At 31.5% G+C, this 23405-nt stretch overlaps 2 protein-coding genes and 1 non-coding gene across 3 annotated transcripts in view; all 3 read left to right on the top strand.

Annotated features, from left to right (window-relative positions):
- The window catches only part of LOC123654733 (syndecan-like), a 36846-nt gene extending 28478 nt beyond the window's left edge, over positions 1-8368 (top strand). Inside the window, exons 2-5 of the mRNA XM_045590647.1 lie at positions 1751-2102; positions 3870-3988; positions 5198-5324; positions 6085-8368. Of these exons, the coding sequence (XP_045446603.1) occupies positions 1751-2102; positions 3870-3988; positions 5198-5324; positions 6085-6257 (771 nt within the window). The 3' untranslated portion in view covers positions 6258-8368. The remainder of the gene's footprint in view (positions 1-1750; positions 2103-3869; positions 3989-5197; positions 5325-6084) is intronic.
- A 2695-nt stretch (positions 8369-11063) lies between these two features.
- On the top strand, positions 11064-11143 carry Trnal-uag. The gene has a single exon. It is a non-coding gene; the product is annotated as a tRNA-Leu (tRNA).
- A 10259-nt stretch (positions 11144-21402) lies between these two features.
- Positions 21403-23386, top strand: LOC123655389 (nucleoporin nup189-like). Its single transcript, XM_045591207.1, has 2 exons — positions 21403-21472; positions 21810-23386. The coding sequence occupies exons 1-2, from the start codon at positions 21403-21405 to the stop codon at positions 23246-23248; spliced, it is 1509 nt and encodes a 502-aa protein (XP_045447163.1). The 3' UTR covers positions 23249-23386.
- Positions 23387-23405: the final 19 nt, after the last annotated feature.

Genomic DNA, 23405 nt, shown 5'->3' with positions numbered 1-23405 from the left:
GAATATAAATATCATCATATCAAAAATTTCTATCTAGCGGGTACATTGTTCCTTAGCTTAATTAAATGTTTATTATAACCCTTATAGGTTTTTACTGGGTGCACAGATTTTAATGATTTTATTTAGTCGATAACTGGTGCTTGTCATGTGGTCACATTTAAATTTGATTGAGATCTGATGTGTACCTTTTGAGTTATCTCTAATAATGCATATTTACTTGACTATTTTTTCGTCTACATAGGTACGTATTACTTACTGGTCGATGTAATTGAATTCGGTTTTTTATCGTTTGTAAGCAAACATAATAATTCTATTACTAAACTTCCCAAACAACATTAGATGTGTAAAATCAGAAAAATTAAAGTTACATTAAACATTTTTGAATATCAAAGGTTTTTATTATCTTCATAACTATATAAAAATAAAGCAGCGTGGTACTGATATGACTTGAGTCAAGATTGCTCTTCATAAAAATGTATTCATTAACATCGCATTGAAATAGTACACGTATAAAACAGAACTGCTAAGTTTCTTGTCGGCTCTTCTCGGTACAACGTGTATTTCGAGCTGGTTGAGGATTCATATACACCTCGCCTGTGAGTTCTTACAATGTGAATATCTATACTAATATTATAAAGTTGTTGGTTTTTTTTTTTGTTGTCATGAACTACGGTAAAATTATATCTTGTTGCTTTGGATAGTCCATTTACCGAGAAAGGATATAGGCTATATCAAGGTTTAGTCCGTTGTTTATTCAAGTCAACACGAGTCAAACCGCGGTGCACAGCCGTGTACTCGTATAAAACAGAAACTGTTGTATTTCTTTCCGGTTCTTCTCGGTACAACATGTATTTCAAATCGGTGCTTAATTTAGGTACACCAGACCTGAGAAATTTCATAAAGTCAAAATTGTAAAATATTTCAGTGTGTAGTGTAACTAAAACTGTATGTAAAAACAAATTAAAAATGTATATTCTAATTTCGAAAATTGGTTTCCTTTAAACGTTTACAACGCACTCTAACGTATAAACCAGAAAACTCCCCGCAAGCCTCAAAAATAATATCCCGGCATCTGTTGGCAAGCGGCGGGAACGCGGCTCGCGATGACTTCCCCCCACCCCCATACCCCACGAAAGCCTATCGATCGTCTACCGTCACTACACAACTTACGCTAACCGAAAGGACACTGCCAAAGCTTTGAAAAGCTGTTAATAGCAATAACAAACCTTCAGACCTAAGCAAAGCCTCGTCGAAGATTCTAGGTGAGTGACCCTTTCGTTTACGGTACAATTCATTGATCACCTTTTAACCATTCATGATGACGTGATCACAATTCCCATTTTTTTGCTGTTTTTTCCTACGTATAATGTAAAACAAGATTTCGAAATGTGACTAAATAATAAATATTATTAATTCATCACAAGTGAGTCAAAAAAATAAAAACTTTGAAGTTGTTAAATTGCATCGTGTATATTTAATACCTTGTTGAACTTTCTGGAAAAATAGGTCGCAACTCGAATCTATAGCTACGACGTCAAAGCCGTCATTCAATCTTTTAACATTTCTTCAAATGATACAGTTTATTTTCTAAACCAAGGTTGACACAGCATTAATTTTGGTTTAAAATCATGGCTTAACATTTAGGTAGCCCAAAATTTATTAATACTCGATCTGTAAATCTGTAAGTGACGCACATGTATGACAAAAAGATTAGGTTCGTCATATTCATTGAAATACTTAAAATTTCCAGGACGGTGCAACTGGCGTTCCGTCGACGGAGGGCGCAATACACCAGCACGACGATCCGCTCGCATCAGACAAGGACCTGTTCATCGACGATGATGGTTCCGGTGTAGAGATCGACGAGAGCTCCGGCTCCGGCTGGGGTCCCGGGCCCGGTCCGGACGACGAGGACGGCCGTGCCGGCTCAGGTGACGCACCGAAAGGGCCTGAGGATGACGAAGATTTCACTCTACGTACCACGACGGAACAGTCGGAACCGGGTGATTTCGAAACAGACTATTCTGAGGAGCCCGAGACCGGCTTGGTTCCGGAGACCGCACCCACTATCCTGCCAGTAGACAAGTTCGATGTAGTCAGTCGTGAGTAGAGGCTGAAGCATGCCAGTTTTGTTGCCATTATTAGTTTATTTTATTTTTTTAATGTGGAATTGTTTCCTTTCGGTCAATGCTTTAATTTAAACTTAAGTACTTATGTGAAAATAAACAGTCATTAAGTCTTATACCATCGATTTAAAATAAAATTAGTTTAACAATTCCACATTTATGTCATATATTATGGTTATTAATTTCATAAGATTATTATTTTATTTTCTTATCTTATTCAATTCGGCTTTTTGTTATAATATAACTTAATTCATCAAAATTTTGGCTAGTGTTCGTATTAATTAGAATACTTAAACAATATTATGTTCTCAAACTAAATTAATTAAGTAGACGCCTAGTGCGATATTATTCCCTAAGGAATTTTTATATTTATTAGAATGGTCGACATTTCTGTTTTCCATTTCGTGTGTGGGGTTTTATAGCTTATAAACTTTATAAATTAGATGTATAACACAGACATATCAGAGCGTTAAAAAAACAAAAGGTTTCACTCTTTTAGAATAATTTCAACAAAAAAAATCACTTTTCATATATTAGTCATATTTTTACGAATATAAAATACCAAGTTAAGGTTATGCCGAAGTGTAGTTACATTGTTCTACTGTCGTCTCGTTACATACACGCAATCGGTGCTGCGACCTTGATTAATGTTTAATTGTTATCAACAGAACAAGCTAATGTTTTTGCATATATGTTAAATTATCCCGCAATAGTGTCCTGAACGCCTAACGCAGCAGTCCTGTGTTGCTTTTATCATATTAAACTCGTAATAAGTGTCAAGTTTATATAAAATATTACCGTAATTTCATAGTATCCGAGGAATTTTGGTAAGTTTAATGTTGTCAAATGAATTATCCTCATTTGCATGGAATCATATCATCGTGTCAACTTGAACAACTCTGTTATTGGAATAAAACTATTATCAATTTTTTAATAATAATATATTAATAAAGTAGGTACATAAATACAATATACAAACAACTGTATGGCTTACCATTTAAATTGTGAGAATTTCGTTATTCAGATGTTGCTTTGAATAAGTAAAAAATATAAAGCTATGACTAATTACAATGACGTCGCTTTAAGCGGTATTTTTGTCATAAAATATACTTGTCAATATACCTTTTTGTATTAAAAATAGTAGGTAACTTTATTTTTTAATAGTTTTATTTCAAAAACACATTTTCTTAATTATTCTCATTTTTAAACATTCCGTTTTCGACATACAATTTTAGCATGTTTCGCATTCTTGAAAAAGAGAATATGATTTGCTCTCCGATGTGCCATCACGTGTAATTTTTAAATTTCTATATATTTTTCTCATCACTTTTCGAATTATCGCCATGCTAACTCCTTTCCATATCCAAATCAACTCAATAAAAAAAACCAATCCAAGTCTTCGTCATTCTATTATATTATTAAAATATATATATTATATATATATATATCAAAAGTTTAAGTATTTATTTCTTTAAAATGTTTTCGTCTTTTCAGTATCTTTATTCATATAGCATTCCCTAAACTGTAAAACATTCCGTATAATTATTAATTATGACCAATTTAAGTATTGCCAATTTTTCGAATATGTTGCTACATTTTATAATATATTTATGAGGTCAGATATAGCATTATCAGCATTTTTTTAACCGGAAAGTCGATTACAAAAATTACCCGATTTTTAAACGCCTCGCCACATAATTGAAAATTATATTTATTTTAATTACATTTTATGAATAATTACAGCTCGTATATTAACTAAAGAGGAGGGAGCACCAGATAATCGCGGGTCTGGGGAAGATCAGTCCCCACGTCCAGACCAAACAGACATTAGCATATCTGGAGAAGACATAAACGCACCTATTGTGAGTATTTCATCATTACAGCCTATACAGTCCACTGCTGGACATAGGCCTCCACAAGTTTACGCCAAAAATAACGTGAACTCATGTGTTTTGCCCATAGTCACCACGCTGGGCAGGCGGGTTGGTGACCGCAGGGCTGGCTTTGTCGCACCGAAGACGCTGCTGCCCGTCTTCGGCCTGTGTATTTCAAAGCCAGCAGTTGGATGGTTATCCCGCCATCGGTCGGCATCTTAAGTTCCAAGGTGGTTGTGGAACCTTGTTATCCCTTAGTCGCCTCTTACGACATCCACGGGAAGAGAGGGGGTGGCTAAATTCTTTAGTGCCGTAGCCACACAGCACTGTGAGTGTGAGTATTTACCGCCTACAATTTAATTAACTTCGAATGAACGCCTATTTCACCTTTAAGGTTAAATCCATTCAGAGCATACAAAACACGTATTTCTATGGCTAACTGTTTGACTTATTTATAAAACCTAGGTACATCAATTTTTTAAGAATAAGCTTGTGAATATAAAGCTCACTTAAATTGGTGAACGGCGAACAATAAACAAAATATAAGTTCAAAAAAAATAAAGTAGGAGAATGTGCTCTTTCAGCAATAGAGATTTTTTTATATTTTTAACGGACTTCCAAAAAAGGATGAGGGTCTCAATTCGATTGTATTTTTTTATGTGTGTTACTTCAGAACTTTTGAATGGGTGGACCGATTTCAACAAAAAATAATAATCGAAAGGTGGTGCGTGTCATTTGGTCCCATTCAAATTTATTTGAGATCTAACAACTACTTTTTTTACTACTACGTTGTATTACTTGTCGATGTAATTGGAATCGGTTGTTTTTTTCGTTGGCGAGCAAATACAATTATGATACAACTATTAGTTAGATACAAAAAGTCTTTCTACGTCGCTCATCACACTCACCAACTCACAATATACTTCATACAACAAGTTTCAAGTCCTACTAACCCTGTAAATATGACACTTTATAAGAGTGGATAAGAATGGATATTGATAACATAACTCTTTTACACACAAACTAACTAAACTACCTATTAACTATAAATTTAGTATGTAGACAAATCGATATCCAGAATTTTAACGTAGTCTACTTTCATCATACTTTTTTTATTGATAAAACCCTGAGTAAAGTGAATAGGTTTTTCAACTAAATCTAATTTTAGACTATAACATAAATTCTTTCTAATTCCAGGACCAAGATAAGTCCGGCTCGAATATAGAACCGGAGTCGCGGCCGGCCGACAACGTCGTGTTCATCATGAACGCCAAGAACGAGGACCGCGCCACTAGCTTCTTCGCACAGCCTGGCATACTCGCCGGTAAATTGGATCACGAAAAACTATACTATTTATTAATTACTTTATTAAAACACTCACTTCACTGAGGTAGGGCACAGCAGGAATTTCCTGCTCAAAATATGGAGCAGCCCGACTGGGGTAGTACCTCGACCTCACAGAAGATCACAGCAAAATAATACTGTTTTCAAGCAGTATTGTGTTCCTGTTGGTGAGTAAGGTGACCAGAGCTCCTGGGGGATTGGGGATTGGGTCGGCAACGCGCTTGCGATGCTTCTGGTGTTGCAGGTGTCTATAAGCTACGGTAATCGCTTACCATCAGGTGAGCCGTACACTTGTTTGCCGACCTAGTGACATAAAAAAAAACATTAACCTGCTTAACCTTGAGACAATCTTCTAAGTGGCTGAACTGATTTAAAGATATTTATATTTTTGCATCTGGAGCTATCCTAGCAATCCCTATTAGATTTCACGGATAAAATGCCTTATGGCAGTTGCAACTGGATAATGTCTTTTGGCTACCTCAAACTCAAGTACTCACTGAGGTAGTCGGTGTGAACTGAATTAGTAAAATATGTTCACGTGGGTTTTTAATAAATTCGATTTCGCAATCGTACCTAATAAGTAATCAATTTTGCCTATTTCGTGCTTTTAAAATGTGTCTCTTTTTTATATCGTTCGTACATTAAAGTCTTACCTATTAATTTTTACCAAATAACAAGTGTTAAGAAAGAAGCCTACGACATACAAAATATCAAACTAATATCCATAATTTCTATTCCAGCTGTGATCGGCGGAGCGGTGGTAGGGCTTCTCTGCGCGATACTAGTGGTCATGTTCATCGTGTACCGCATGCGCAAGAAGGACGAGGGCTCGTACGCGCTCGACGAGCCCAAGCGGAGCCCCGCTGCCGCCTCCTACGGGAAGGGTCACAACAACCGGGAGTTCTACGCGTGAGACCACTCAGAACAAACTCTGCCACAAGTTTATTAAACACGACACAGCATACACAAAATGGCGGATAACGCCTTACCAAATTTCAATTCCGACGCAAAATTTGCATCAGAAATTCCCATAACGTGGCTAAATTTGTTCTGTAAATAAAGGATTTGTATCCAATTAAATATATCAACATGTAACTGTACTGATTGTACTTCGCTATGTACAAACCATGTACGATCTAATGTTGTCTGTTCGACGTACGAATTAGTGATAATTTGTATGAATTAAAAGTTTAATCTAAAATATCAATTTAAAGACCAAATTTTTAGTCAGTGGTGTATTCATGAGTCTTGATGTCTGACCTGGGCAATGGCATCAACTTTTTAACGTGACTATAATAGAGAAAGACAGATATCGTCTCTAATCTTTGGTCTAACAAATAAAACAGTTGATGCTATTTACCCAACTATGAATGTCTTCTGCATTGAGACCAATGTGTTTTGAATGTCGAAGTATCACTAGATGTCTTTTAATTGAATCTAAATGGGAGATCTTGTATAATGTTGTTCTGTAAAAAATAAATGTGCCATCCGCTTCCTTCGATTGTATATTTTCCAATTGTACGTTAGTTTTATCTTCATTACATAGATTGTACTCTAACTAAGATAGATATGTTCATATCTCGTTTATCTATGTCATGTATAAAGTTGATATTATATGTATTTATATACTTTATTTGAAACCTCGTGGAATGATTACGTTCTTAAATGATGAAATTTAAGATTATTCGAACACTTCAGAATACAACTCAATCGATTTTTAATTTTACGATGTTTCAAAATAAAGTTTTTTAATTATAAGAATAATTGATAAAATACATAATATTTAACATACTAATAACGAATTCAGGTAGCACTGAAGTACTATCACCATATACAAATGTCTAGAACTCTAGACATTTGTATATCGACAGAACAGTGGGCATTGAATGTTTAACATATAATGGATATATATGAAAACGACTTTAGGATTTTCTTTGTGTTCCTCTAGTATATAAGTATTTTGTAATTGTTTTTTATACTAACTACGTGGGATTTAATCATTATCTTGTTTTGTAACTTATAAATGATTTTAATTATCTTATTGTAAGGCGTTATTGTCACACTGGCTATGAGTAATAACAAATAACAATAATTTTCGACATTCAATTAATTTTTTATATATAAATGATTTTCCGTCGTTACGCAACGAATTTTAATTCCAATTTTCATATTATTTTGACTAATATTTTCATATCAATTGCTCACTTAGATATATTTTAAAATTGCCTAAAATTTTTATTTTATATTATAAATTGTAACAATGAAGTCAATTAATTTATTTAAATTATATATAAATATTCGTGTATTGTTGATTATATTACGGTTTTTAAATTTTCGAATAAATAATAAATCAATCATTTACTACTTTACGCATAATTTTGAATATTGGCGAAAATTGGAGTATGATTCGGACGTAAATGTTTTTAGGTAATAATGAATCATTAAACGTTAAAGCTAACAATGTTAAAAAATACTATTTGCATTTATGTAAATAAATATATATAAAAAAAAACAAACTGGGCAAATGTCAACCGTTGACACAGAGGGACACTGGCTGGCCTGGACTGACCTAAGTAACATACTTATTTAAAACACAATTTGATCTACGCTTTTGTAGAATCAATCATAAATTAATGTTAATTATAAATTTGATTTTAATTAAAGGGATTAAAAACTATCTATATATTTTTAATTAAAATGCAGTATGTATTTGTTTTATTACTTTTAAAAACATTCCTCCGCGAACAGATTAAAAATAATATCCTAAAAGAAATAGTTACGACGCTCACTTTGTATAAGAATCTGTAATTATAATTGTAAATTCTCTTAGATCTAATAATACTAATTTATACAATAATATAGTAATTCAATAACCAAATATTATTTCTTCATATAGTCCATTAATAACAAAGAAAGAAGAAGAAATGCTAAATTAAACTAAATATTAAACTTGGCGTAATTTACTGTCATACATGTTCTAATTATTATTAAAAATTAACTCGAAATACATATATATAGAATCTGTGTCTATTTTTAATTAACGTCTATGTTTATATTATAGATATCTAGTTTCATAAATTTATACTACGGACGTAATTTTCAAAATTGGTCATCTCAATATTGAAACTTTTTGCACAAATTAAAAATTCACCATATGATTCTACCGAGGATTGGACCCATTCGATTCCTTTAAACAAAGTCTAATAATCATAATTTAATTTCATTAAAAATAATTTTAAGAATTTCCCTATTCTGAAAATAATATAAAATAGCCTCTTACAGTCGAATGTTTTGTGTCTTTCGAATATTGTCATAATGTGGATAAGTGGACTTCACAAGTTTTGAAAATTACCTTCTGAATTTAAAAAGGCACCATATGAGTGACGTAATACAGTAATACAAAAACGTTTAAAGTTAGATTAAAAACTTCTTTTTAGTTTTTTTTTTTACGTCAGTTTTACTCTGTTATCTTTGGCAACTAATTCGCATTGTATTCAAGTAATGCATAAAAAGTTATTTTGTATTTAGGAATAACCAATCACGCTATTTTTAATTTCAAAAATTACATTATTTTATACTTCAAATACAATATTTATTTTTGCTCAATTTTTTTAACCATTTACCATCTGTAATTTTTTATATTGTTTATAATTTCGTATCATTGACATAAATTAAAAATTGATTTTGTATATTAAGATTTTCATGGCAGCTTTTTAGTGAAATTTTATTTTACGTACGTACTAAATTATAATCACTAAAAAATCATGTTTTAATTATTACAAGGGCTTATTTCTATTATTGTTAAATGCTGCTAATTTTACAACCAAATTTATTTAATATTTATTAGAAATTTTATTACAATTTGAAGCAGTGCTTCGAATTCCTTTTTTTTTTTAATAATAACAGTTTTTTTTAACAAATAAATGTGTGAATTGTTAAAAAAATGCTCTTAAATTTAAAAACTAGTACGCAACGTTTATCTTTGCAGTTTTCTTGTGAAATAAACCCTTAAATAATTAAAAAAATATATATTATAATGACTAATGTATTCGATTAAGGCTAGAATTAGGGTAGGCATAAATATATCAATGTCCACCTTGTAAATAATGGTCCTTTACACTTAGGTAATTATACAGGTCATTATAAACACAACGTTGTTTTATTTATTTTTGACACACCTTGACAATTAATCGACACAACCAATATAACATAATTATATCGTAACAATCAAGTTTTACATTTTTTTTTTTTTTTTGAGTACAAAGTGACAACCAAATACTACTAGATTAATCGGATGGCGTAATGTGCAGTACCGAGGATTCCTTGTTCAATTTTCTGAGTCTAATATACCAGTCCGCTGTTACCTATAAGTAGTAACAGACGGCCGTGTGCATGTTAAAAGCGTATATTTAATAAAACCTTCTAGCCATTTCAATTAACTTACTATAAAGTAAATATAAAAGTGATTCGTTGGAAAAAATGGATATTTGTTACAAAATACTGACAAATAATTTCTTTTTGTTTTTATAAAAATGTCAATAGAATTTCGTAAATTTTCTGGTTGACTTTATAAACAAAAAAAATCTCACTAAAACGACCAATACCAAACCAATTAAGGATAACTCAAAAACTAGTGGTTTTTATCTTTACACCAAACAAGCACCAACTAGCTTTCAAACACACAAAACAATCGTTGTAATTAGTACACCCAGTAAAAAGTTATGAGGTACAACATATAAAATGCAATCGAATTGAGAACCACCTCATTTTATGATGTCATTTAAAAATTAGACATTTTTCAACAAGTTCACATGACTATCAATCGATGTCAGATTAATTAAACTTGTAATCACTACCCAGAACTATAAAACAAAGCCTTTTATAGCGTATATCCTTACAATTTAAACGTATTTTAACGTATTTTTATTTTAATATATTTTTTAAATCATTTCATCACTTTAAAGTATATATAATTACTGTAATTACTCAAAATAATTGTGACACAAAGTATTTTTACAGCGTACGTCGTTCTAAAGTAAACGAGATCAGACGTATTTTTATTTTACTAAAATATTATTGTTAAACTTGCAGAGATAAACGTGTTTAAACAAGCTGAATTCACTTTTGTTATTGTTAAAAATAATTTCCAAAACAACTTAGGTAAATAAAATTTATTAAAATCTTATATGCTATGTCCCCATAGGTATAAATTTAGTCACTAAGACTTTTTAATGAAATTAAATGTATATTCTAAGTAGGTACGTAATGCTTTAGTTTCGTCGATTCGCAAATAATCTCGAATCAATCAATCAATAAATCGTCGATTTAAAACAAAATAATTGTGTTTGCTAGCAAACGAAAAAACCGACTTCAATTACATCGACAAGTAAATAACGTAAGTAGACGAAAAAAATTAACAAAAGCACTAGTTACCACTACAATTTTCGAAGGTTACCCTCGATTTCTCTATGATGCGATCATCAGATGCTGGTTTTCTTATCATGGTTCCACCCTTAGCATATCTCTTTTCTAACAAAAAGATTATCATCATAATCGGTTCATAAACGACGAAGTTATCCTCGAACACACATAAAAAATATACATATACGGTCGAATTGAGAAACCTCCACCTTTTTTGAAGTCGGTTAAAAATTAGAATTACTAGTTTAATAAAACGCACATTATATATAGTTTCACTATTTTACGGTTTGGTTCAGCAGGCAGCGTGGCCGAGTGGTCTAAGGCGCTGGTTTTAGGCACCAGTCCGAAAGGGCGTGGGTTCGAATCCCACCGCTGTCAAATACCTTTTGATAAGATTCAAAGTACTTTTTAATATGTTTTTTGTATATTTTTTATATTTTTATATTGTAGTAACATTTCTTTTTTCAATAAAATACATAATTATTTTATTTAACAATTATTTTACGAGTACGAAAAAAAGATGCGAATAAGAACTACAATAAAAAATCTTACCTACTTTCACGCGCAAAAAATAATCAATTTTAATAACTATTAAATATTCATTTAACGGCCGCGGATTTATTGCTAACTATATATCAAGAAAGGAAGTCTTTCGGTCCGTTCAAACAAGTATTAGTAGGTGAAACGGTGCCGTTGTTTCATGACTCAAATTAATCGTTGTCAGAAACATGATCTTGACACACACGATATATTAGCATAAGTTATAGACTAAATAAACACAGAGAATCTTAGACAAACTTGTCATACCGCGTGGTTTTACCTGTCTCTTTTACTCTCGCTGCCTAATGAGTTATTAATTAATTTAACCGACGTCCAAAAAAGGAGGAGGTTCTCAATTCGACTGTATTTTTTTTTTAATGTATGTTACATCAGAACTTTTGACCGTGTGGACCGATTTTGACAAAAAAAAATTTAATCGAAAGGTGGTGTGTGTCAATTGGTCACATTTAAATTTATTTGAGATCTAACAACTACTTTTCGAGTTATATCCTAATAATGCGTGTTTACTTGACGCTTTTTTCGTCGACCTACGTTGTATTATACCGCATAACTTTCTACTGGATGTACCGATTTTGATAATTCTTTTTTTGTTGAAAAGAAGATATCCTTTGTTTAGTATCATGATAACAAAACCAGGATCTGATGATGGGATCCCAGAGAAATCGAGGGAAACTCTTGAAAATCCGCAATAACTTTTTACTGGGTGTACCGATTTTAATAATTTTTAATTTAATCAAAAGCTGATGTTTGTCATGTGGTCGAATATAAATTTTATTGAGATCTAAAAACTACTTTTTGAGTAATCTTTGATAACGCGTAGTTACTTGACTATTTTTTCGCCGATCTACGTTGTATTACTCGTCAATGTAATTGAAGTCGGTTTTTTTTCGTTTGCGAGCAAACACAATTATTTGAAAGTCGATTAAAAAAGCGTAACAACGCGCGCAGGGTACAGCTAGCTTATTATCACTTTTAAATTATTAGAAAAAAATATGTTGCAAATGTTTTGTCGTGAATTACAAATACACATAATGAAAGCACCTGAATATCTGGACATTAATCGTACGTAGCTGATTTGAAATAATGATATTCTCTATAGCAATAAATCGTTTTTGTTTGTTGACGCTTAAGTAATTGTTAAAAGAAAAAATCGTAATTAAATATTATGATCAAGGTTATATAAATCCGATTTGAAATATAACTACAAAAAATTTGTTATGAATGTTCAAAACTTTTAATATGCTAATCAATCACTGACACGTATCAAAACTAAAAAAATCTTAAAAATTATAAGTATTATTGGATGCATATTGTTATACTTTAGGGGTAAACATACGCACGAGGTTGAAGATGCACTGACAGGGCCTTAAGAATGAAAAATTATATTTGTTTTTTTTTTTCTTTTTTTAGGATTATAAATGTATTATTATTTATTTATGAATTATTTCTATTTCATTACCATTTCTATTAGTTACCTATAACACTATAAGTAGCTTACCGTAGGAGTAGACAGACGACTTTGTGTGTATGTTATAAGATATTTATTTATTTTGTTGTTTTAATATTATAGTGTAACCAAAAAATATATAATATTAGGTAACAGGTTAGTGTGCTGTGTGGCTACGGCACTAAAGAATTTAGCCACCCCCTCTCTTCCCGTGGGTGTCGTAAGAGGCGACTAAGGGATAACAAGGTTCCACAACCACCTTGGAACTTAAGAAGCCGACCGATGGCGGGATAACCATCCAACTGCTGGCTTTGAAATACACAGGCCGAAGACGGGCAACAGCGTCTTCGGTGCGACAAAGCCAGTACTGCGGTCACCAACCCGCCTGCCCAGCGTGGTGACTATGGGCAAAACACATGAGTTCACGTTATTTTTGGCGTAAATTTGTGGAGGCCTATGTCCAGCAGTGGACTGTATAGGCTGTAATGATGATGATGATGATTAGGTAACAACTATAAAGACATCTATAATATAAAAATGAGTCGCTGAATGTGTTGCTAAGCGCAAAACTCGAGAACGGTTGGACCGATTTCGCTAATTCTTTTTTTTAAATATTCCTTGAAGTACGAAGATGGTTCTTACGCAGAGAAAAATTCTAAAAAAAAAAATTTAAATTTCCTGAAAAAGTCTAAAAACAACACTTTTCTATACTCCCATACAAAAGATTTGTGATAATACTTAAAAGTCACTGTTAGGCGATACGAAGTTCGCCGGGTCAGCTAGTAATTTTATATATTACTAGCTGACCCCGCAAACGTTGTTTCCCCATATATGTTATGAACCCCCTTGATTCCTCCCCCCCCTATAACTTAGGGGTATGAAAAATAAATGTTGGCCACTCTCTCTTCTCAGACGTACCCGATATGCCGATATTTCATAAAAATCGGTTCAGTCGTTTCGGAGGAGTATTGTAACTAACATTGTGACACGAAAATTTTGCGTATAAGATACATAAAAAACACTACTTACAGTTTACAACAATTAAGTTAAAAAAAAATATGACACGCTTTCATGAAATTAATGTTACCTAATAATACAAGTATTTGATCCCAAAACTTTAATCAAAACAGTACTTATATATCAAGATTTGTCTGTCGGTCTATAGTATGTTTAAATAATTTCTAGAAGGGTCCGTGGTAATATTAATCTGTGGACAGTATTAAAATACTAGCGACAGATTTAATTTCACTCTTTCATTATTCAGTGGACTTGAAAGGATATTTTTTGCGACAATTAGAAAGAAAAAGTTTGTCAAAGCGTTGACAGTGAAAGCTATTTATAAATTAATGTCAGACTTCAATATTTAAAATTCATTATTATTTGTAGCCAACCAAAATGAAAGCATAGAAACAAACAAACATATGAACAACGATAGCAGCAAATTGATGGTTTGGTGTTCGCGCGATTTAGACAATTGTTGTCAGTTTTTGATTCTTATCAGGTTTGTCATTGTTGTGTTTTTGTGTTATCGTGGAGATGTTAAATATCGCATAACGTTTCGAAATACTATTATAGTAAAGGGAATTATTGTTTTCAAATGTTATTTTAAATCGCCGATCGAGATCAACGATGTCCAGTTTACTATTCGGCATCACCCACGCTTCAGCAGAAGAATTGAAAGTTCAAATTTTTGTATTTTTAAATACATAATATTTATATGTTTGTTTATTTTAAACGCACTTATCTCCGGAAATACTGGTTCGAATTTAAAATATATATATTTTTTTGTTGGATATTCTATTTACAGAGGAAGACTATAGACTATCATTTTAGTACGTATTTCCTCAAACTGACGTATTAACTATACTTATTATATTAATACAACATAATAGCGCTAAAACATTTGTTTGTTTGTTTAAATCTCTGGAATTACAAGACTGATTGAATTATTTGCCAATTATGTTTTTGACAAACATTACTATTTTAAAAGGTTAATTTTAATTTATTTATATATAAATGCATTTTTTATTTCATAAATAATCTCGAAGCAAAACAAAATCACATTTCGACTTCTAACAGTAGAGTCAAGTCAAGTAGTATTTATTATCTATACAACTAAATAAAATTGGAGTGTCTGTTTGTAATAATAAAATAACCGCTTTTTACTAAATGCACACAGTACATATACCAAAATAACATTATTTGGTCTGTCTGTCTGTCTATTTGTTACGGCTAATAACTGGAACGGCTGGACCGATTTTGACAGGACTTTCGCTAGCAGATAGGTGATATAATAAGGAGTAACTTAGGTTACTTTTATTTTAGAAATATATTTATTTTAAAACTCTGCGAACCGGAAAATAACTTTTTTGTTAAATTACACGCGTACGAAGTCACGGGCACGGCTAGTATGCTATAAATATTATAATCTAATAATGTGCGTTTGTAAAATATTAATGTATCTCGTTTCAATAATTCATAACTGTTTAATGATATTTGACAATATAATAACCTTGGAGTAGCAGTGCTAAAAAAATTTCAAAAGAGATAACTCCTCATTTTATAGCCTCCACTGGACCACTCCTGGTGACAAGAGCGCTGGTGAATTTTTTGCACAGAATCGGCATAGCCATTCAAAGGGTAAATGTCGCCAACAATCTGTAAATAGTTATGAAGCTATGAATTGTAAATATGTACAGTATTGAGAAATTTCAAAATAAATAAAAATAACAATATTATTTTTTAAAATTTATATATATAAAAATTTATATATGTATATACAATATTATAAAATCAGAAATTATTTAGATTTATCGACGAAAAGATATTAGTGGTTATTTTTAATAAATTTTCTATTTCCGAATTTTACAATATTCCATTTACTTAATTTTATTTATAACCTTCTATTTACATATTATATTTTAATATTTCTTGGCCTGCAATTTTCAGTGATCCTATTATCTGCACCTGGGTTTGTGGATTTATTTATTTAATTAAACTAAGTACATAAAAAACCTTTCTACATTAAAACAATACCACTAAGTTATACAATATGCACTTAAATTAAAGGTTTGCACAACATTCTTAGAACGCTACTGTAATCAGACATTAATCATATTTGTGTAATTTACCGAAAAAATAACATTTGTTACAATAAAAAAAGAGAATAGAGAGAAAGAAAAAACAAAACTATTACAATTATATATCAAAGTCCATCAACAGTTTAATTATTTTTCCCTTAAATTGGCTTAATGAATCTGCGAAGATGTCTATGTCTATGTTAAGAAAAACTACATTTAAATTTCTTCATCATTCATCATGATTCATCTGTGTATCCTGGGTCTGCTTAGAGGCGATATAAATTAATGTACCTACACCACCTACCTACACCTACAGCCTTATAATCCATTTCCTCTTTCAGTACGAGTATGATTCTTATTGACATTTGATTCTTTTTAAACTAATTTTTTAATTAATTTTTTAAATTCAGGTAATTATATAAAATCACTAGTTGACCCCGCAAACGTTGTTTTGCCATATAAGTATGTTATTAACCCCCTTAATCCCCTCTTATAACTTAGGAATTTGAAAAATAGATGTTGACCGATTCACAGACCTACCCGATATGCGCATAAAATTTCATAAAAATCGGTCCACCCTTTTCGGAGGAGTATTTTAACTAACATTGTGACACGAGAATTTTAAAAGAATATATCTGAGTTTATATTTTATGTTAGATAATTAGGATTAGTAATTAGATATTTAATTGATGATTTGCTTATCAAAACGCTGGGTGTAGGTAATCGACTACTGCAAGTTTTAATTTGACTCGTCGCTCTCGCAAAAAATGTAAACCGAAAGCTGATAAATTGTGCTATAAGAGAAATAAAAAAATATTACCCCTGTTCTATAAGTTGTTCAAATTTTAAAAATAAAATGAAAACAAAGACGGCAGATTATAACATATATAACAAATTAAAAAAAAATACAAATTAAAAAATATATTACTGCTATTTGTATGTAGTTTCTAATGTTTTACAATAACTTGAAATCAAAATAATAATTTGTATTAAAAAAATTAAAACTATTTTAAACATTATAAATTTATAATACAATTTTGAATGAATACATCCTGTTCTCGTTAAATTATAACGGACACTACAATATTTTATTACTGTGTGCTTTAAGAAATCGATTCGTCAAGCCTTTTAAGGTTCAAGATGTCACAATGATTTAAATATTTTTTATTAGAACAGTTTAAAAAAAAATTAATTATACTGGTAAGTATGTACAATTTTGTAGTTTAAATGTTTATTTACGAATATGAAAAGTGATGAGCTTTTACTCTTTATATGTATTGTCTGTTATCAATATTAAGTACCTCTGTATAAATCTAGTATAAATCTTCTTACAAACATTTATTAAATATGCGGATTTTTTCTAATTGCATCTCTCTTTGATTTTTACGTCTAAATATTTTAAATATAAAAACTTAGTAATGTATATTTTGGGCAACTATCAAGTATAATTTTCTCAGTTGTTTCCAATATCTGTCAAATATATAAGTCATATTTTAGGACAATATAAAAATATCTTAGCTGGGATTTTCCATAATTTAAATGTCTGACAGTGAAAAATGTAAATCACCAAATATCTATAGAAGTACTCGTACCAAATTCACACTGTGTCATTTTTAGCAACTTGTAGACAACAAATGCTTAACATACAAACACATTTTTTTTCTTTATAGCCTTGAACTCTGAATAAAACCAAATATAAGTTAATTTTAAGTAACTATAGAGAACTTCGAAATATAAAACGAGTTCATTTTAGATGCGTGTTATTTTTCAATTTGAATTGTTCTAATTCTACTATATACACTATCATATACTGTCTAAACTGGCGATTAAATTAGTCACACGTTTAATTAATTACAAGAATATTAATTTTGCTATGAAGAACAATGGGGCTGACATAGTCGCCAAAGGCTCTTTTAAAAAATTATGCACGGTTTACATCTAAAAAACACCTAATAACACCCGTATCACTTAAGGTTTAATTTTAATTAATTATAAAATTGAATTTTTAAAATGAAAAAGTATACTTAGCCTGTAAGCTTAAGAATGTCAGTGTTTTATTATCGTTACCCTACATTATATCCTTAGTCGTATTGTATGTAGTGTTATATTATTTCATTATTATTCCTTTGTCTGCATTAGTATATGTATATTTTTATTCCGTATTTCGTAAAATTATCGCTAATTTTCTCTTTGTGGTTCTACCATTTAAATAAAATTTTCGTGTCCATCCCTTTATTAATAAATTAGCTAGAGTTAGCTTATAGTTAGCTCGAGGGGAACCTTACTTTATGTAAGACTATAATGTATTTAAAAACGACTAAGTATGAGAAAGGAAAGTCCGAAAGACATGAAAACGAGAACTGGTATTGAAGAATAGTTAACGTAGTTAACGTCTCCACCTACGTTGGGAGGCTAGAAATAATTGTGTTTGTTAAAACTGACTTCAATCACACCATAAGTAATCGAAAAAAATTAACAAACACACTAGTCGCCACTATGATTTTCCACGGTTCCCCTCGATTTCTCTGGGATGCTATTATCAGATTCTGGTTTCCTTATCATGGTGCCACCATTAAGATATCTCCTTTCCAACAAGAAAGAATCACCAAAATCGACTTATAAACGACGAAGTTATCTGCGAACACACAAAAAAAAATATTCGGTTGAATTGAGAAAAACTCCTCCTTTTTTTTTGAAGTCGGTTTAAAAAAGGATAACGCTCAAAACGGTGTTATCATTTTTGTTTCATTATTAACGTCTTATTACGAATTGCTAATTTTAAATTATTGCTATATATTCTTAAAGTTAAAATTAAAGCGGTAAAAGATAAAACCTCACATCCTGTGGTTTATAACATAATCAATAATTGTTCGATGAACGTGCTAAAAGCATCATTATAATTAAGTAATTATATATTGAACTCTGGTTCTTATTGACTCGCTAAAAGTAATTTTTGAATTAAAACTCGAATAATTAGCTAAACCAATTAAGATATCTACAAATATAATAAAATTTTGCTTGCTCGTTAAAAGGAGCCACCAATCTGATTTCATTAAATATCTCTTAGAAAGTTGATTTACCTGTTTATTTTAAAAAGTTAGATAAATTCTATTTAACATCACACATCATAATCTGATAACCCACGGGAGTGGAACAGTTATCTTAAATTCTTAATATTAATAGTAATATCATTATATCAATAAGTATGAAATTTAAGTGTAACACAGTAAACCTCGAATGATTACAGAATATTAATACGTGTAAGTTGCTATTTAATAAATCCATAGTTTTTTCATCTTCGATATAAAAATTTACTTAGGTTTAAATGAACCAGGTACAAATATTTGTTTACGATACACGTAACAATATAATATCATTCTTCGTTATTTATAATCGTTACATTCTATAAAGGGCTCGAGTTCAACGTCCGCTTATTGACGATTGTTTTATTCGTGCGAAAATGTTAATAGATTTTATGGTGGAAGAATAGATAATATGGTTTTAGGTACCTTACTTTGAAGATCAAGTTTAGCAGTTGGCCTGTTTATCGAACTTTATATTTAACTTAGAAAGCGTCTGTCGCTAATTGATCGATCAAATCTGAATCAAAGCTACGAATATAAGAAAGTGTTAGACAAAATTTGCAAGCACTCTCAGATACAAACTATAAATACTATGTTTTTTTTTTTTAATTTCTTTACTATACCATTATATCAATGGTCAAGCGACGAGGTAACGAAAATGTTCATTTATATTGTTTTACTCCGATGTCGAGAATAAATGATATTGTGATTATTTTCATCTTGTGTCTTTGTAATCCATTTGCTAAGAAAAGGTCTTTGACATGATCAAATATTTTCGCCATGGTATCATAAACACTACATTACAACGGACAATACTGTAAAATTACGATAATGAGCCGCGCACGTGATTGGCAATTTGACAAATCATGACTACGTGATGAAAAACATTTATGAATAAATCAACCAACACATGATATTATTTAAAATTGACACATCATCATACCTTTAAAGTCTGGAATATTTTCATGTAAAATTTTCTGCTGCCTCAAAAATCTTAATGAAGGAGTAAATATTAAATATATTTAGAAGATTTTGCATATCAATAAATCATTAGGTAATAATACATTCTCCGATTGCCTTTTTTATGCTTTATTAAGTAGATAATCTAAAACATATACTCACTGAATTTCTTGTTCAATTCCAATAATATAACCTATTTCACTAACTGAAAATAATTTTCGTGATCGGATCAGTATTTGCGAAGATTACCGCCTACAAACAAACAAAGTTAGAAACTTTACCTCTTTATTTACGCAAAATTAATAATCCGCTATTCGCAAAATAAATAGCTAGCCCAATGAATCTATAAGGTTAATCAGTAATTTTATTAACCTTATACTCCATTTGGGCTAGCTATTTATTTATAAATATTAAAGTATGAACAATTGGCATATTTTTTCTTTCCTCTTGTAATGAATTTTAATTTATTACGAAATAAACTTACAAGAAGTCCCTAGAACAAAAATAGAAAGTAGGATAATATTTCTGTTTTTTTTTTTTTTAAATTTAATATCAAATCCAAAAAAAAAATAGATGTCTAAGACACAATCTTGAAATATTATTTTGTGGAATTGTCAGCTTAAGAATGTATTTAAATTGAATAAAAAAAGTAAAAAAAATATATAAAATCAGTTGTGTTAAAAGAGAGCACATTTATTCCTGAAAATTTAAAACGATTTAAAATTAATTAACAGTTTATTAGCTCTTAATTGCCACATTTAAAAGATAATTGCCATTTATTAATATTTTTTTACGTGCGAAATAATTTAAGATCTAATATTGATAACAAAAAAACTGGAGGTGCCACTTTATTAAACATGTTAATTTGACACTTGTTGAAAAACAATTAGGATAGTCTATAACTATTATTTAATATATCAATTTACAATATAATGCTCGATAATAATATGCATCCATCATAAAGATAAAATGCAAACAAATACAAATTAACAAAATGTTCGCCATATTTAAGAAATTTTTGTGTTATTTAACAAAACATGGTCATAGCCATTTATTGATTCTATGTACCTAATATCTCAATATGTTTTACTGTTGCTTTATTAATTTGAAATCATAAACAGACTATTCTTAACTCAAAATGCATCGACAACTGTATCATTTTCTGAATACATGATCTAATAAAATCGCGAATACATAACAACTAAAAGCCAGGTCATTGTACTTGCATCAAATAACGAACCGATCATATCATGCAGCGTATTAACGTCAATATAATATTATAAAAAATATCTAAAATCATCCGCCAAATCTTGATTCAGAGCCGGCAATTAATCTACCGTAACCTATCAAATAAATTTACGACTGCGAACGACTTTTCTAGGTGAAGTTCACAACTTTTAGGCCAGCACGAAGAAGTGGTAAAGCGAGCTTGGTATATAAGCACGGAGAAATGCTCTCTCCTCATGCACTCAGCTTAGAGCTCTCGTATGATATAATCCTACAAACATGGCAGCCAAGTTCGTCGTAGCCTTGACGTGTTTCGCCCTTTGCCATTCCAGCCCTGTCTACTTAAATGGTGAGTTATTTTGTGATGGTTTTTATTTGTTTTCAATTTCTCAATATTTTTTAATAAATATAATCATTTTAGTTTTTAGTAAATAAATTACCATTAAAACAGATAATTATCATTAAAATAGATACCAGATCCTAAAAATAATCTCAGTACAATCAAATTTATATCAAAGTCCCCAAAAACACAAATCGCAATCACAAGTGTCCATACCACGACTATTCTTGTGGTATATATATTAGCCATGAGTATGAATTGAACCTGCGACCGTTTGAGCAACGGCCAATAGCTTTAACCAAACTATTATTATATAAAACTATAAATATAAAATAATTACTTTTAGGTTATTTGTATCGCGATGGACGCGGCTACTCGATCGGACGAGGCTACACTAACTATGGTGGCCGTGCAACAGGTTCGGCAACAATCAACGGTGACGTCATTCAAGCCTATGGGAGCGCATCGAGTAATGACCAATTACCTTTAAACAGAAACTACGGCTTCGGTGAAATATTCCCTGGACAGGCGATCGCTCAAGCTGAAATTTACGATGCACCTCAAAATCCTTACGGATCAGCTAAAGCCGAAGCTGAAGCACAAAACGCGCCTACGTTTTATGCCGTTCCTGCTCCTGCAACTTTAGTATCTTATGAACAGAACTTTGAAGTTCCAACTGAAATAAGATACTCGATTCCCGTTAACGGTGGTCTGTCTGCCGAATCTTCTGCTGTAATTAATGGCAACTTAGAGTCGTCTATCACATCAGCTAAAAGTGATGGAACTGGTTCTGTTGAATCTTCAGCTAAATCCCATGGCGTAGGCAACTACATAGTTTCATCAAATGCTAAATCTACTGATGGATCTGGATCTGCTTACTCTGATGCCAACAATGTTCACGGATTAAGCAACATTGTAACAAAAACAAACGGATTTGGTTCAGCATCATCAAAATCTCAAAATGAACTTGGATTGACATCCGCTGAATCTCAATCAAACGGTGGTTCTGCTTCATCGATGGCCAAAAACGCTATTGACTCTATAATTGCCTCTGCCAATACTCAGGGTTTCGGTTCTGCGTCCTCTAATGTCAACGCTAACAACTTCCAAGGTGATGCTGTAATCGCTGCAAAGTCACCTGTCACCAAAGGAATCCACTGGCGATTCGGCACTGCATACGGTACTCCTTCTAACATCTACGGCCAAGCTCAAACTACAAGCCAATCCAATGGAGGTTCAGCTAAATCAACTGCCCAAAAAAACGCTTTTGGAACAATCCAATCTAGCGCTGACACCCAAGGTTACGGCTCTGCTAACTCCAACGCTAACCTGAACGGTATCGGTTACGTCAAGTCTGCTGCCAACAATGCCAATGGCTTTGGTTCTGCAAAATCATCCGCCAACTCTGGATATGGAACAGTGAACACCATCGCTAACTCTAACGGTTTTGGAAATGCTAAATCATCAGCCAACATTCAAGGACCAGGCTTCGGCAATGCTGACGCTCGTTCTGACATCAACAACGTGGGCTATGAAACAATGACATCATCCGCTCAATCAAACGGATTTGGATCAGCAAGTTCATCAGCTAACAATGGATTAGGCTATGGTGCTCTGAAATACAGTGGATTCTACGGTGGATCTCAGACCAATGCCCAAACAAATGGACAAGGCACAGCGTCCTCTTCCATCCGGTCTCAAGGAGTGAACGCCGACTACAGAGTAGTAAACACATCTGCCAACAGCTTCGGCTACGGCTCCGCTCAAGCAAATGCCAGGGCTTAAGCAATGCTGAGAGCTAAAGCAAATGACACCAAGACGACTTCAATCTCCAACAACTCAAAAACTTGTCTTGATGTATTTGCACATAATTATTTTTAAGTTATTTATTTTATTTATTGTCATTTAAACATTATAAAATTGTCATGGTGAATAATAAAAC

This window comes from Melitaea cinxia, chromosome 1 (assembly GCF_905220565.1).
Source record: "Melitaea cinxia chromosome 1, ilMelCinx1.1, whole genome shotgun sequence".
Taxonomy (NCBI): Eukaryota; Metazoa; Arthropoda; class Insecta; order Lepidoptera; family Nymphalidae; genus Melitaea; species Melitaea cinxia.
Note: the sequence above shows the minus strand (reverse complement) of the source record. Positions and strands in the feature narration are given on the sequence as shown.